Below are 16,737 nucleotides of genomic sequence, written 5' to 3'. Positions count from 1 at the left end.
TCCAGAATTCCCCGTGTTCCTGAAGAAAATCCACTGGAATCACTAGTGGCACGCTTTCTCTTTAGCTAAATATTGCAGGCACAACTTTTGCTTTTAACCATGTTTATCGAACAACACTTCTCTTTCCTCCAGCCTAGAGAGGCTGACTCGTGGTGTTCTCTTTCCATCAAGATAATGTTTCATTTGCCGTCTTCTCCCATCCCCTAAACCTCATCAAATGGAGAGGCATCTACGAAAAGTAGTCTGGGGTCGCTCGCATTCCATCCATTGACATGGTTTCATGTGGATGTGTTTTGTGCTTGGACGGACACTTGAGGTCCATGTTACAAAATGGTTGCATCCTCAAGGAGGCAACACGATCTTCGTCGCTCTCACGGCGCTGTCTCTCGGAGAAGATGGTAGCGCAATAATAGATGCAGACGGGGTATCGTTGATGGGATAGGGGTGTTGAGGATCAGTTTAAATGTGGAATTATGTAGAAGTGATTGGATTGACTGTCGTCTGGGATTGGTGGTGTTGTTATGTGTGGGCCGAGCCCACCCCCTCAGTGTAAAGAAGGGTCATGCCTGAAGTCATGGCTGGAGCTTAGACAGACTCAACATAGGGCTTGTTCACACTGGTTTTTTGTCGGATGACACTACATGGTGCCATCAGAATAGGGAAATTCTGGCCTTGTTCATACCTGAAATAGACAGTCTGCAGAGCAGCTTTTAAAACTCAATTTACTTCAATGCCTTTTCTAGTAGTTACCTCAATGCATTTTACTAGTAAGCCTATATTCCTTGTTCCCCCAGTTGTCTTTTATATTTTGTACACATTATATTGGGATGACATTGCCTTAAAGAGAAATGCCAGTAGTTACAGTAAATACTATTTCATGAGAAAGTTTGTAAAACCAGGCTTAATTGTCAGTATATCATCAAGGATCTAGATCTGATACAGTTACATAAACTAAACTTTGTGAAATCTTGAAATCTGCGCTGAAAAATGGTCACACTGAAGATCACCAACACAGATGAGCGCACGTGGGACAGTGTATTGCTTTGAATGTCAGCCCGACACTTGACCCGAATCCTGTGCTTATTTGCTGATTTCTCAGCAATTACACAATTTCTTCCAGAATCTGTTGGCACATATGTGTTATTTATACAAACAGACTCTTTGGTGGTCATTTTATTGGATTCTGTTCGAACTCATTTTGAAATAGTTACCACAACTGGCATTTACCTTTATTCCCTGTTTACCTTCTATTGAAAAGCTAGAACCATATTAAACCAACAAATTGAAAAGATATCATTAAAAAATAAGAAATGACATAGTACATGTAAATGTGACATGGACCGATAACAATTATCCGTAACCGGTCATATACTGTACATTCAGACTGCTATACCCTGTTCTAATCTACTTTCTTAAACCAGTAAACTATTGTAACATTCAATAGGAAATATTTCTGTGTAAAGTACACACGGTGGATAGATACTATGCTGCGTTTTCTAATTTTTGTGCGAAAAATGTTACCTCACTGAGAGTGTTCCCATAGCAACTGGAAACCAGTTCAGGAGATGGTGATGAGAATGCCAATGAAGTGAAGTGTTTAAAGGAAACCAGTTCAAGAAAGTGAATGTGAATGGGGTCTTGCCAGTTAAACATAATAATAATAGGTCCATTTATATAGCGCAGTTACTATGTGCATATACTCTACTGCGCTTTGATAATTGGTATCATATTATTACCCCGGCTGTAGCTGAGCCGCCATATTGATAGGCGCTAAAGCGTTCAAGGAAAAATCCTACCGGGTACCCATTCACCTCACCTCACCTCACCTGGGTCGAGTGCAGCACAATGTGGATAAATTTCTTGCTGAAGGAAATTACGCCATGGCTGGGATTCGAACCCACGACCCTCTGTTTCAAAGTCCGAAGACTAATCCACTGGGCCACAACGCTCCACAACGCTCCATAACATGACATGAATACAGTTACCTCAGACTGATGTGTTAAAAGATACCAGTTGTGGTACACAGCAAAAACTGTGGTGTTAACCCATGTACATAGAGGACCACACCAGTTATTTTACACCGGTGTTAAATTGGTGGTGTTAGTTTTACACCTATAGGTGTTATTACAACACCTATGGTTGTTACATTTACACTCTTTGGTGTAATGTTCAATCTCTAGGGTGTTACTTTAACACCTCAGGGTGTGGTCCTCTTTTAACACCAATTGGTGTCAGTTTTAACACCACAGTTTTTACAGTGTATGATCTTAAAATGAGTTTGATTTAAACAGAATCCAATGGAATTACCACCATAGTGTTTGTATAAAAAAAAAAAAATATGTGCCAAACAGCTCTGGAAGAAAATGCGAAATTGCTGAGAAATGAGCAAGATGAGCATGCAATGCTATCAAATTTCGGGTAGTGTTCGAAGCAATATTAATACACTGTCCCGCATATGCTTTTCTGTGTTAGCGATCATCAGAATTATCGATTTTGAGCTAAAGATTTCATGATTTTACATTAATAAATCAGATCTAGATGTATGATAATATTTTGACAATTTCTCATGAAACAATTGTTTTGCTGCAAGTACTGTCTTTTGCCTTTAAATAGAAATCGTCCTTTAATCATAAACATGAATTAAATTGAGTTGAATCACAACTGGAAAGTAGTTTGTCTAATATAAAACTTCAAAGCTCTCTCGTGGCTCACAAATGCAATATGGTTCTTTTAGAGATTGATTGTATTTGTCAGATAGAACATAAAAAGTCAAATGTAGAGGATCAAAATACCTTGACAGGATAAGCCCAGATTGCTTATTTCCTTAGCACCTAACAGATGACAAGTAAAATAAACTTTAAAAAAAGCACAGCTTCAAATGACTTTGAATTGATTTCTTATTTAAAAGTAATTATCAAAATCAACATGGTATCGAAAATGAAGATGAAAATATAACAAATCTTCATGGATCACAAAAATATTTACAAAGTGAAGTATGTGCATTGCATACTGTTGAATTGTAAAGGATTTGTCAAAGTGCATCTTTGATCGTGAGAACAGACAAAAAGGGCTTGGTTGTAGGTCGAGGGTCAGGATCAAAGCTCCGGATAATAAGAAGCAAATGAGGTGAAGTTGAGGCAAGGACTTCCAGATTTGTGTAAACACGATCTTTAAACTTTTTTAAAGTGCCAAGAGGTTGGAGGAAGTGGAAGAGGAGGGTCCCTAGTTCCACCCATATCCGCAGGGCCCAAGTTCTAAGACCTGTAGTCTAGTCTGGTCCTTCTGCAGGTGGAACTGTGTAGTCTAGTCTTTGACAGACTTGTGCAGTTTGATATAACTGCTGCTGTTACTGGTAATAAATAGGTCAGGGTTGTTATGTCTGAGATTGCCATAATGATGTCATGTGACACCTGTTTATGGTGGAGGAGAAGAGAGAAATATGAAGCAAAAAATAATATCATTTTTCAGTCACTCCATTCCGTTTTGTTGACTTGAAAAAAAATGATTGAAAGATCAGTTTATATCATTGACATACATTTTCATCTTGTCATTGGAAAGTTTGATAACCTGAAAGAACATCAACATGCATGTGAATAAAATTGATATGTAATAATAATCACTTCATTGAAAACCTATTATCGTTGGTGTGATATCTTTGATTATATTAATATAACTGTTTTATTTGAAATAAGGTGAACGCTCAACATAAAAAAAACATTTATTAGGATCTCAATCTCCTAAGAATTTGGTAGATTCCATCAAATTATACATAGAAGAAATTACAAGTATCATTTTGTCAGCTTATTGAATAAATCTAAGAATAAATATGTAAATGAATGGATGGATGGATGTATGGATGATGGATGGATGGATGATGGATGGGTGAATAGATAGATCCATAAATGAGTAATTAGAATCTATTGCAATGTTGGAATCTACATTTTTATTTATAAATTGATTACAGTCTAAGCCACCGGTTGATTTAGATCCTCATAGAGGGAACATTATGCTAACAATCAAGAATAGAAATGTTATTTGTTTCGACTCAAAGAGTTCATGAACTCGTGGGGATGGTGAGGTAGACATCAATATTGTTTAATTTAGACAAAAGTCAATGTGAATGAGTACAGAGTGTTGCTCTGCAATATTTATTTGTTATTATACAAATAAGTGTTCTTTAAAGCTGTAGACCCAATCAAAGCTATTAACAAGGTTTTTTTCTTCTAAATCCATTTTCTTTATGTTAATGTTAAAAAATAAAACATATTGCAGAAAGCAATGATACATCACAGTTGAGACCCAATGGTGTGATACCTTATTATTTTCAATGCAGTTTTTGTTCATCAGTCAAGTAATAATCATTTTAATTTTGTTTAGTTGTATGTTGATTTATACTGCTGATGACTATCTCCACCAAGTCTGGCTTAGCTATTGGTGCCATGAGCCTAATTACATCAGGAGGGCTCAAGATATTCGTTCGACCCAACCCATTCAAATTTTTTTCAATTTGATGTTGCTGATTGACAAAACTGTATGAATATGATTCAAAATCTAACACTGATTCTAGAAATGGTAACTACTGAACTTCCTTCGACCAAATTGAGAAGATAAAAAAGTGACTTGGAACTATTTTTTTGACTGGCGGACTAATTAGGGCTATTTTACCGTTTGAGTCGATAAATTTGATCCATTCATAGTTATCTTCATAAATGGCAATTTATTTTTAAAATGAGCTGGCTACGCTACCCTTTCCTGGTCAGATATGGAATGCCAGATATATATCCTATCCAATGGTAGTAAACATTCCACCCTCTAATTTCACATTTATTTTTTATGAATTTTTCAAAAGTGCCATTTTAACACACAAGTCTATGGGGAATGTTTTACGCGCGTGGCACCTATAAGTAATATGGGAAATCCCTAGTAGTGGATGGAATTCCTGGCCAAACTCTTCAGTAGCAAACAATTTCTCACTGATATCAATATGTTTAGTCATCAAGAGGTGCAAAGAATTGATTTAATGGCTAGCAAGGCCATATCAGCTAAAGTTAGTAGGTCTGTGTATATGTAAGCCTATATGTAGACTGGTCAATGTATAGAGCGTCTATGCCTCTTTTTGTTCTGATTCATCATTGGTTTGTGTTAGTGTACATCACATACTTAATATTAGAAAGACCTTTACAAATTGCTCATGTAAAAGGAAGGGGGTAGAGAGGAGCTTTGAGAACTTTACTGAAGAGAACTAGAGTGGTACCTTCAAGAAGGTATTTAGAAAAAGGCACAGAGTAAGGTAAGGTATCTAAGGGCTAATAGTGCTCAACTAAGGAGGGATGGGGGGTGGCTGTGTGCTCCAATCTTAGTCTACCCCCCCCCCTCTTTGTAAGCCATGCCATCTATGAAATTATCTTTCTTTCTTTCTTTCTCTCTTTTTTTTCTCTCTCTCTTCTATCTAATTTTATGTATCTCTTCCTTCTTACATCTGAGAGGCAATAGCCCTAGGAAAATTTTGATATAATAGGTCAAATGCAAATGTACTAAAGTAGTATGTTCTTATACTTTGATTGTTTCCTCATTCAATCTCATGTATATCTGGTAATTTTGTTTGAGGCAGTTCTGGTATCCTGATATCTACACAAAATTTAATACACCTTTATATTACAATTAGTAGGGACCTATTGTCATTACATTCACTGCTGGGCTGTATGCAGGCAGGATATGTATGCATCCAAATAGTGAATATAACATGTATGAGTAATACATTAAAATGGGTCATTGCATAGAAAATAGGCATTTCCAATGCATTTCTTTGTGCTAGTGTGAGTGTACAGATATGAAAGAATAACAAAGTAGCTATTCAATAAAATAAAATTCATAGGTCATATAATATAGGTGCCATGAGCCTAATTACATCAGGAGGGCTCAAGATATTCGTTCGACCCAACCCATTCAAATTTTTTTCAATTTGATGTTGCTGATTGACAAAACTGTATGAATATGATTCAAAATCTAACACTGATTCTAGAAATGGTAACTACTGAACTTCCTTAGACCAAATTGAGAAGATAAAAAAGTGACTTGAAACTATTTTCTTGACTGGCGGACTAATTAGGGCTATTTTACCGTTTGAGTCGATAAATTTGATCCATTCATAGTTATCTTCATAAATGGCAATTTATTTTTAAAATGAGCTGGCTACGCTACCCTTTCCTGGTCAGATATGGAATGCCAGATATATATCCTATCCAATGGTAGTAAACATTCCACCCTCTAATTTCACAGTTATTTTTTATGAATTTTTCAAAAGTGCCATTTTAACACACAAGTCTATGGGGAATGTTTTACGCGCGTGGCACCTATTAGCAATGGTGACAATGTAGTGTCAGTGAACTGTCACGCTGCTATTTGTTGATAATTACATCATAATCATCAAGAATGTTTGTGCATTTCAGCACAATATAGGTGGTTTCAGACTGCCTCGAAGTTCGTCAGTTCCAGGTATTTTCTGATAGAGAAATTTACCCTATCAGAAAATACCAGTTAATATTGGTGATGTGAAAGCAAATTACGCATAATATCCCTGAAAGAAAATACCCACTAAATATTAGGTACTTGGCAAAATTACGAGAACTTTTGCGGGGATTTTTCCAAGGTCGCAGGTATTTTGGCAATGTGAAAGCAAATTACACGTAATATCCCTGAAAGAAAATACCCACTAAATAGTAGGTACCTCGCAAAATTACGAGAACTTTCACGGGGATTTTTCCAAGGTGGCAGGTATTTTGGCAATGTGAAGGCAATTTACGGGAACTTTTAGCCTAGCATGTAGTTGGGCGTGGGCACCGTGGGTGGCTGCTGAGTTGTTTTGAATTTCGCGCCTTGCCTGTTTATCAGACCATACTGCGCATGCTCTTAATTTCAGGAATTTATCTCGAAGGGTATGTTTCGGGGCGGTGTGAATGCAGGAATAATTAATGGGTATTTTTTAGCCTAAAAAAGTTCTTGTAATTTAACAGGTATTCTCATGATCGAGGCGGTTTGAACCACCTTATGTTGAACTGAAAACCAGACATTTGGATGAGGATTCTCAAATGCATTTATTATGAATGCAGTATGTTGAAATTCTAGCTTGCAGGTCTGTTAAAAATGATCTCAATTTCTGTTTGTGTAATGCTATTTTTCACCTGAAGTTCGGCAGAGATCTAGTGATCATTTTTCCAGTTAGTTTGTTTTTTATAGAGTTTTGGTCTGTTACAAAAAATGTTAAGTTTTTGTTCAACTTTGTTCATAGTCGACATGCTTGTGAGTGACATCATTTCAACTGCTCAAGCTCAGCATTAATATCGATCTTTCCCTTTTAAAACACAGTTTTCAGTGACTTTTCACAAAATTAATGTAAGGTGTACAATGCATTATGTTTATCAAAAATGCTTTCTGATCACCAAAATATATATCGATATATATCCTAACTCACGCAAAAAGGAATCAAAGCAAGTGAAAGGGCAAGTATGCACAAGTTGCACCTTGGCATCACCCAATCGGGTCACCAGGCGATGGTACGCCAGATCTTTCTGGTCGAGCAACTGGTCATGACTCGCTGGTTATCGCGCTGTTTCACATGGATATACTACGTAAAAGTAGAGTGAAATCTTAAGTATTCGCATCTGTAGTGAACAAGGGCAGATGACGACGTTGACTCAAATGATCAGATGACTGCTACGTCGTTCTCTGCTCCTTAAACTCTTTATTAATCTAGAGCATTGTTCACATGATTGTTCACATATCTTTTTCTCACCTGCTTGCTCTCTTTGCTCCTTGCATTACCTTTCAGAGGCAAAATTCATAGTTTTGTCTTAACCCTACTTTTTCAAGTCAGCTACTTTCATTCCTACCTAGCAAGAATACCAGTAACCATTCTGAATTGAACAGCTGGCTCTTGACATATTCTAAAACTTTGGGGGATTCCGAATGCCACAGTTGTTCTGGGACAAGTAAATTGGTTCCAGAAACGATTGATATTCAGACCGTAACCAAAGCGACCACACAGGAAAGTAGTTCATTTCCCTATTTCCTATTTATTCTTGGTAATATCCAACTCAAAGACGTTTGTGAGAACAGACTTCTTTCCACATTTTTTCTCACAACTCTCAGAGGTTCACAAGGCTACGAGTCCTCTGGAGAAATCCAGCATTAATTTTGAACTCTGATTGTGGAATGAAACAAAATACACTGTTTATTCTCTTGTTGTACATTCATTTGGGGATCATTTGTCACTGTTTAGGTGAAACATAAGATTGTATTTGTCTGTTTTCTTTGCAGAGGGTTACCTGTAAATGACCTGAATTGATATCATAAAGTCATTTGTTTCTTTAATCGCCTGGGAATTGGAGCATTTGGGAAATTGAACATTAGACCCCAGATAATTGTACAGTTAGCCTTAAATTGGAAAGGGGTGGCAATAGGAAATTCGGGACATGATCCAGTATGATAGTGTGGGCATGCTACATGATTTTAATCTGTACTTTGCACTTAGTTTGAAAAAAAGTCACACAGACAATCTATGTTACCATCTATTGAAATTCATGGATATGGTCCTTGTCTAATACTTTCTTTCATTGCTTTATTGATGATTGATTGCTACTTTTAGGGGTGGGTTGTTACAAAAGTGAGAAAGAGGCATCATAATTCAAAACTAATAATGTTTCTAGGGACAAGTAATGACAGGCATCTCCAAAATGCTGCAGTGAATGTTCGGGGGGGGGGGGGGGGGGGGTAAATATGAGGTGACCAATGAGGGGCAGTTTGATATAGTCAAATTCAAAATCAGGGATGGGTGTGAATGTATTTAATAAAAATATTCTCTTTTCCTGAATATTACAAATGATGTTTTATGAGAACAAAACCTGCTATAGGACCTGAGGTGTAGCATCTAGTATTGTACTTGGTTTGATTCAAAGAGTAAGCGTAAACCAGACCCCATTGCTTGTGTTCAAAGGTTAATAAGTCGGTGAAGGTTAGTTGTACCCGAATGGGAATGGTAGTAGGATTGATTGATTCTCAAGTGGGAGTGACCTAGTGCACTCTTTGACTGTAGAGGGCACCGCTTAGTCAAGGCTCTCAACACTTCCATATTACACATCTATCTGATGAAACCTAAAATTTTGACAGACAAAACTTCAATGTTAATTTTTCGGTCCTTTTTTTTTAAACCCTTTTACAATCTATGTAGACCCTATGTCTTTGAAGACTTTTCAAGAGAAGGTCTGTACACTACTTTAACCTTGGACAAAATTCTTCATTAGGTTTTGTAATATCTGATACTAGTTTGATTTGATTTTCATCTAAAAAAGTGAACTCCTTTGAGATTCAAGCTTCTTAATTTTAAGATATTTGTTTCACTTACACCTGTATACAGGTGCGTTGGCTCAGTTGGTAGAGCGTCCATCTCACAACCAGGAGGTCGGGGGTTAAAACCCCGGCCGCGTCAGACCAAAAAAAAGGTAAAAGATAGAAGTTGCTGCTACCCTGTTTAGCGTTCAACAATTAAAGGGATAGAGCCTCGTCGATCTGGCATGCACAGCGGCTGCCGGGCCCCACGATCAATTGGGCAAAGCAAATTTTCGGAGTATTTCATTTCATGTCTATTTCGAACAATAAATTATGGATTTATCATTTATTCATCATTTATCATATCTTTTTCTTGAATATTGTTTGTTTTCATCCTGTTTTTTTTTAGGTTGAAGCATTACTTCAGTACGATGCTGACCCTACTGCCAAGAACAAGCAAGGAAAGACACCCTTGGATCTAGCAGCAGAGTTTGGGAAAGGAAGCGTGGCAGAGCTGCTGCTGAAAGGAAGGCACTGCACCACTCTTATAGCAAACACGTCACACACGGGTGTTACCATGCATACACCTCTACACCTTGCAGCTAAGAATGGCCATAGTGATGTCATAAGGTAGGTAATTCATGTTGGTAAATTTGTTTTCACCTGCTTCATCTACTCTATTTCGTCCCATCCCTCAGGGTTCAATCCCAGTCCGCCTCTAAAACCAATCGTCTAATTGCAATTTAGCCCATTTTGTTGATTTTCCAATTGGACTTCCCAATTTCAACTAATATTCACTTGGTTTTACAAAACTCAGTCTATATTATGGTTAGATGAACTTTTTATGAGCCAAATTTTCATTCAATGCAGTGCAAATTGATAAGTGGGAAATAGACCAACTGGGCACAAGACTAAATTGGAATTAGACTTGGTACTAGAGAAAGGGTAGTATCTAGACCAAAAAGTAATTGGTCCAAATTGACCAAGTAGACCAAATGGCCTGCATTCTGAAGTCAGGTTTAACTTAGACCATGGTTTAACTCTGTGATAAAATTATGGGAAGCCAAAAGTCTCAAAATTTTTAATATTTTTATGTCTCAAAGTTGTATGTTTCTTATTTTTACTGTGCTCTTTCCGGATTCATCGATGGTGAAGACAATCATCTATTTATACTTCCTACACAATTATGAATGAGAGCCAAATGAGCCAAAATTTGATATCCCTACCGTTAGTGATTTATGTAACAATTGGCTATCCATACTTAAACCACAACTTTAAACCTGAGTTTAAGTTAAACCCGACTTCAGAATGTTTTGCCAATGTGGTATTAGACTATCTGAAAACTATACCAACTGCTTGAAGACCTAGTGATTAAACCTTGCAGTGTTAGTTGGTTTAACTCTATCTCTTAAGGACAAGTCCACCCCAACTAAAAGTTGATTTGAATAAACAGAGACAAATCCAACTAGCATGACACTAAAAATCTCATTTTCATCAAAATCAGACATAATATAAGGAAAGTTATGACATTTTAGAGTTAATTTCACAAAAGAGTCATATGCACATCCTGGTTTCTACGCAAATGAGGGAGATTTTTTTTGTCTGGGGTGGACTTGACCTTTTAAAAATATGACTCCGATTTGTATTCATGGAGCAACTATCAACAGAGTAGAACTTGATCAATATAGATACCTACTTAATTGAAGTTATTCATGAAGCTTTGTTTGCATTAAAAATGCATCAGAGATCCTAATAACTATATAATGAGGTTATTAAACCCTAATCACTCGCTCAATAATTCAGATTCGTCTACACTCATCGGCTCTACAACTTCCATCGCAATCTTCAAAAGTGATTTTCATTTTAAAGGGAGATTATAGGTCAACAAGAAATTAGATACACACATCTGGTAAGATTAAAATAGATCCTCCTCCTTCATAATTCTTAACAAGCAATTATTCAGATAGTTTGTGAACTTTGTAATATGACCTACTTTCTGGAATCAGATCCTTTCTTCAGATTTCTTGAAATTTAACCCTCAAATTAGTACCTAGATAAAATTAGTCATTTCTACTTCTTGGACAGGGTTTTAATTTCAATTTTGTCAGGGAAAGGTCACTTTTCTATTGGGCACATTTCTATATTACAGCAGAAATTTAATAAAAAAGGGGGCACAACACACCTCCAGGGATAATAAGAATGATAATAATGAAAATATTTCTATTGGGCCTTTTCTTAAAAAGATGCAAAGTGCATATGAGAGGGGCATGGAGGCCAATCAAAAGAACATCCACAGACAAGATCTACTGAATTAAGTGAAATTTAATTCGGTAATTGTTTCAAAGAAGATTTCAAGAGTGCCCCAAGAAATAAAAGAGAATGAAAATTCAAGTACCGTTTTGCTGTATTCATATTAAGTAAGATGATTGTTTTCTGGAATGAATAATATCAACACTTGAAAGAATTTGATAGATCCAGGGTCTGCACATAGTAGGGGAGACCGGGGTTAGTTGGAACATTGGCCCGGGGGGGGGGGGCACTTACATTGACGAGTGGATACCATGCGCGACCAAAAAACCACGTAAAAAGGATGTCCTTTTCACGCTAGGGTAACGTGATAAGGGTGTCAAAAACACAAAAATAATGAAAAAAGGGTATCTATTTCGCTAGGAAAATTACGTGTTTAGGGTCGAATTTGCAGGAATGATAAAACAAAATTAAAATGTTTTATAAAGGATGTCGTTTTTGCCCCAACTGTTCGTGTTTAGAGTACGATTTGCGCGAGGTATAGAAGGTGGGGTCGTACTAAACCCAAATAAGGTAAAGCCGACCACCGAAGGACCCGTAACAATAATACATTCCTGTACTTGTTTAGGGGTTCATTTCAGGGAATATTTGCCAAGAGTATCGTTTTGTTTCCAATACTTGTTAAGGGTATGGTTTCACACGCCAATACTTGTTAAGGGGTGCATTTTCAGAATATGGAAATTACGTGTTTAGGGTGCTTTTCGAGACCCCATGGTCGCGCATGGTATCCACTCGTGAATGGAAGAGCCCCCCCCCCCCCCCCCCGGGAACATGGGGTAAGTTGAAACATTGTTATTTTCTTTAGAGCCTGTAAAATAAATTTATGCAATAATTTCCACAATTTATTGCTATTAATGAAACAACAGTGTTGAATTATTATTGAAATAAATTGAGGGCAGTATTGCATAAATTTATTTTGCAGGCGTTAAAGAAAATTACAATGTGTCAACTTACCCCATGTTCCAACTAACCCCGGTCTCCCCTACTGTCTCAAGCAATATTTGTGCACGCATGGCGGCTTGTAGTTTGCATTTTTCATCTCATTTGGTTCTCCATTGATGAGATGCAGTATGTCTCTACCGTACATTGCAAGCAAACATCAACATGCTACACAGAGTGTAATCATATGTTACATAAACGTTGTAGCAACTGGCGGGTATCCTCATAACCCTGAAGGATGGTGACATCTGGCTTGCGTTTCTTGTTATCTGTAGATAGTTATGATTGATGACATACCAATCACAGACAGCTGAACTTCATATCACTATATTATATAGACTTCTGTGGCAATCGCAGGGATGCAGCTCCTTTCATGTATACCTTCTCTTGAGTAGGATATTTTGGTGCTTCAGGGATGACTGATCTATTTGTAGTTAAAGGGTGCATTTATGCGCCACTGTTTTTTACCCTAGAATCATGATTTGAATCATGATTCAAATCATAATTCTGCAGAATCAGAATTGCGTTATGAAGTCAAAAGTGGAAATAAACATCATTCAAATCACAAACATGAAACACGGAAAAAGGGGCATTTGGAAAGACGTTTTTGTAGGATCATGAACGAAAAAGTTCATATAAATGCAATCGTAATTTGAATCACGATTGTATGACGTCACTGTGTCAGGCTTCTTATGGTTTGACTCTTTGCCAAACTCCACACTGTGATGTGCACTGGATTGGCCTGAATCCGAAGAGACAGTATTAAAATGAAGGTCGTCCAAACGCTGATTCTGTGGTATTGTGATTCATGTTTGTGTTTTGAATCATGATTCAAATCATGATTCTGGCTTGAGGTCGCATAAACGCAGCTAAAGTTTCAGGATTGTATAAAAAAAAAAATATGGTTACAATAGATATCCAAATAAAGAGTCTTACTATTGACAGACACAGTTTTCATTATACCTTCTAAAACTAGTTTACTGGAAATTGGTTCAGGAAATCCAGTTTGGAAGATCGCTTCGTGAGCGTTCCCATTTGATCGGCCGAAAGTGGTTTTCAAAACCACTTCACGTAAAGTGGCCTTGTTGCCATGGGAATGCTTTCAGTGGGTTGACATGTTTCACATGAAATTTGAAACTGTAGCGTAGACATTCTATACACAGTGTGTGGAGTAGCGCACTCAAAGTGTGCGAAGTGCTTCCCGAAGATCGGTTGTGTTCTCACTTACGCTAAATCCAGCTAAACGAGGCAAAACTACATCGTGAGGTGGTTTTTCCGAACTGGTTTGGAAGATCGCTTCCAAGACTGCTTCGACCAGTCTCATTACACGTTAAACTAGTTTCCACTAAAACTAGTTTCTAGTAAACCAGTTTTAGGGCGGTAATGAGAATGGGGGTCGTAGATAGATGATGGCAATTTGATGAGTTTGTGTTTGGTGCATTCGATATTGGTTTATGCTGGATGACTACTCTATAGCAGTCCTATCCCAAATTTGAAATCCGCTAAATGGCTTCAATATGATGTACAGCATTGAATCACTCCATTTGCTTTAAAAAAATTTCTGAAGCCTTTTGGCTGAAATTTACAATTCATTTCTGAATATTTGCCATAATAGTGTGGACATACAAGGCAGCCAAGCAATGTGGCTGTTCACATTAGGTCTATATACATGTATGTTCCTGATATGCAGGAGAAAAGAGATGCATCAGGGTTGTCATGGTGATGACTCTCATGACGATACTGCCATAGGGTCTAGATCGATCATCCATTAAAAGAATACATTGCTTTATGTAAGGAAAATTGATTGCAATGTGAGATGTGATAGATGCTGGGCAGTTATCTCAAATGAAATAGATGAAATGATACAAGTATTCTTAACCCGTTTTGTCCTATTCCCAAGATGACTCAATCTGGAGTCTATGGAAAATATAACAGTTCACTTGACTATAATGGTAGTAAATTAAAATTTACATTGAGAATTCTAACTGAGAAGATTGAATTAAAGTCTAGTGTTTATGTAGATAGTTTAAAGCTTTTATTTGGCATGTTCTATGACCATCAAATAAAGTGGCATTTATAATAGGTTTGACAAAAAGATGTAGAGTCCGCAAATATTTGAAATATTCATATGCAAGCATTAAGCAACTCATCTGCTCTATGTGTAGTGATATTTAATCGCAATGCTCACCCTTGCTTGAGTGTTTGTTATTTCTGATAATGTACAGTGTTTGATTATAGTTTGACATAATGATATACTTGTCCGGGGAAACCTGATGGCTGATAAACCAGTATCACTTCGGACAGTTCACTTAAAGGACTAGTCCACCCCAACAAAAACTTGATTTGAATAAAAAAATAAAAATGACACTGAAAATTTCATCAAAATCGGATGTAAAATAAGAAAGTTTCGCTTCATTTCACAAAACAATTACATGTATATGCACTTCTCGGTCGATATGGCAATGAGGAACTGATGACATCTCTCACTCACTATTTCTTTTGTATTTTATTATATGAAATATTTTTATTTTCTCGTCATTGTCATGTGAAGTGAAGTTTCATTCCTCCCTGAACACATGGAATTCCATTATTTTAACATTTTGTAGTGATATTTAGTTTATTTTAAAGATATTTTAAATGCAAATCCTATTCTATTTGATGGATTTTTTTTCCCTGGGTTTCATTATGTTTGAAATTTAGGTAACTCAAAATATACTATCAAGTTTGTGTACCATATTCTTACAAATTACATGTTGGCCTACTACACTTTTACTACATGATTGACCCTATCAGGGCTTATGTATTCCATTGCATAAATATTGTGAATACTGGTAACAAGTTTAAAATTTAGAATATACATGTAAAAAAGTAACATTTTGTTAAAGAATTCTTATTAAACAGAACTCTGTTTTATAATAAATATTGGTTTAAAAATTTTAATGAAAATGTAAAGTTTGCTCTGAGCCAGCTAGATTTGAATGAATCTATGTCCTAGCTATGAATAGACAATATTTAAAGTAAACTATGATTTTAATGTACTATATCAGACATTTTTGAGGAGCGCGATCGCGCCGGCGCTCCTACCGCACTCCTAAAGAAAAATAAGGAGAGCAAAAAAATCGCGCTCCTCAAAAAAAAAAAATTGAAAAAAAAAAATTGCTAAAATTTCACATTTCACATCTTTAAATCCATGAAATTGCCTTCTTTTTTCCTTAATTCCTTGAAATTACTTTGATTTAGTTGAAATCTATCAGAAAAATGAAGGATATTAATCTCTTTCCTGACTCTGATTTTAATTTAATCTCGGTAAATATTGCAGCCTCATGTAGTCCCATATGTAGATTTTCATGGCAACACCATGGAAGTCTACATGTGGGACTACAATATTTACCGAGGTAAGTTCAAATCAGAGTCGGGAAAGTGGTGAATATTCTTCATTTTTCTGATAGTTTTCAACTAAAAGTAATTTCAAGGAATTATGGAAAAAAGGCCATTTCATGGATTTATAGATGTAAAATGTGAAATTTTAGCAATCTTTTTTTTCAATTTTTGTTGTTTTTTTTTTGAGGAGCGCGTATGACATCTTGTAAACGTATTGAAGTGACACAGGCCAAGTTTCACCACAGATTAATAATAGCTAACACAGCTATTACATATATACGATGTTAAGAAAAATCTACAATTTATCATACATGTATTGTAATGAATTGATTTGACTCCTCACGGAGAGCGATTCTTAGTAGCTCAATTGAGCTCCTCAAAAAAATAAGGAGAGCGATTTATTGAGCTCCACGAAATTCTAAACGTGAAGGACTGCTATATACTATACTGCTCAAGTTCTCATTTGTTTTGATATATTGCAAGTAGTGTTTCATTTTATGTAGTTTCATTTTAAGTTTTTACCCACTGTATTTGTTAACAAGTGCTTTATATGGAAGAAATATTATTATCATTACTTTACAGTTTATTTTCACAAGCAGTGGGTCCTGTTTCATATTGCCATCCTTTGTGACCATGTCCAACAGTCAAGGATTCCATGAAGGTTTCCAGTAAAATTTGAAATATATTTGAAATTTTGTTAACCACTTTGATTAAAAAATACAAATGTGGAAAAATGGAATATTTCATATAATTACATATGTGAGAAAATTTACAAGAACAGTGGTA

The 16,737-nt window shown here is 36.3% G+C and overlaps 1 protein-coding gene across 1 annotated transcript in view; it reads left to right on the top strand.

The window, feature by feature from the left end:
- The window catches only part of LOC121422843 (SH3 domain-containing protein C23A1.17-like), a 125,641-nt gene that overhangs the window by 47,814 nt on the left and 61,090 nt on the right, over window positions 1-16,737 (top strand). The window contains exon 5 of the mRNA XM_041618054.1: window positions 9,734-9,954. Within this exon, the coding sequence (XP_041473988.1) occupies window positions 9,734-9,954 (221 nt within the window). The remainder of the gene's footprint in view (window positions 1-9,733; window positions 9,955-16,737) is intronic.

The sequence above is a fragment of the Lytechinus variegatus genome, chromosome 10 (genome assembly GCF_018143015.1).
Source record: "Lytechinus variegatus isolate NC3 chromosome 10, Lvar_3.0, whole genome shotgun sequence".
NCBI lineage: Eukaryota > Metazoa > Echinodermata > Echinoidea > Temnopleuroida > Toxopneustidae > Lytechinus > Lytechinus variegatus.
The sequence above is the reverse complement of the archived record's forward strand: the minus strand, read 5'-3'. Positions and strand labels throughout refer to the sequence as shown.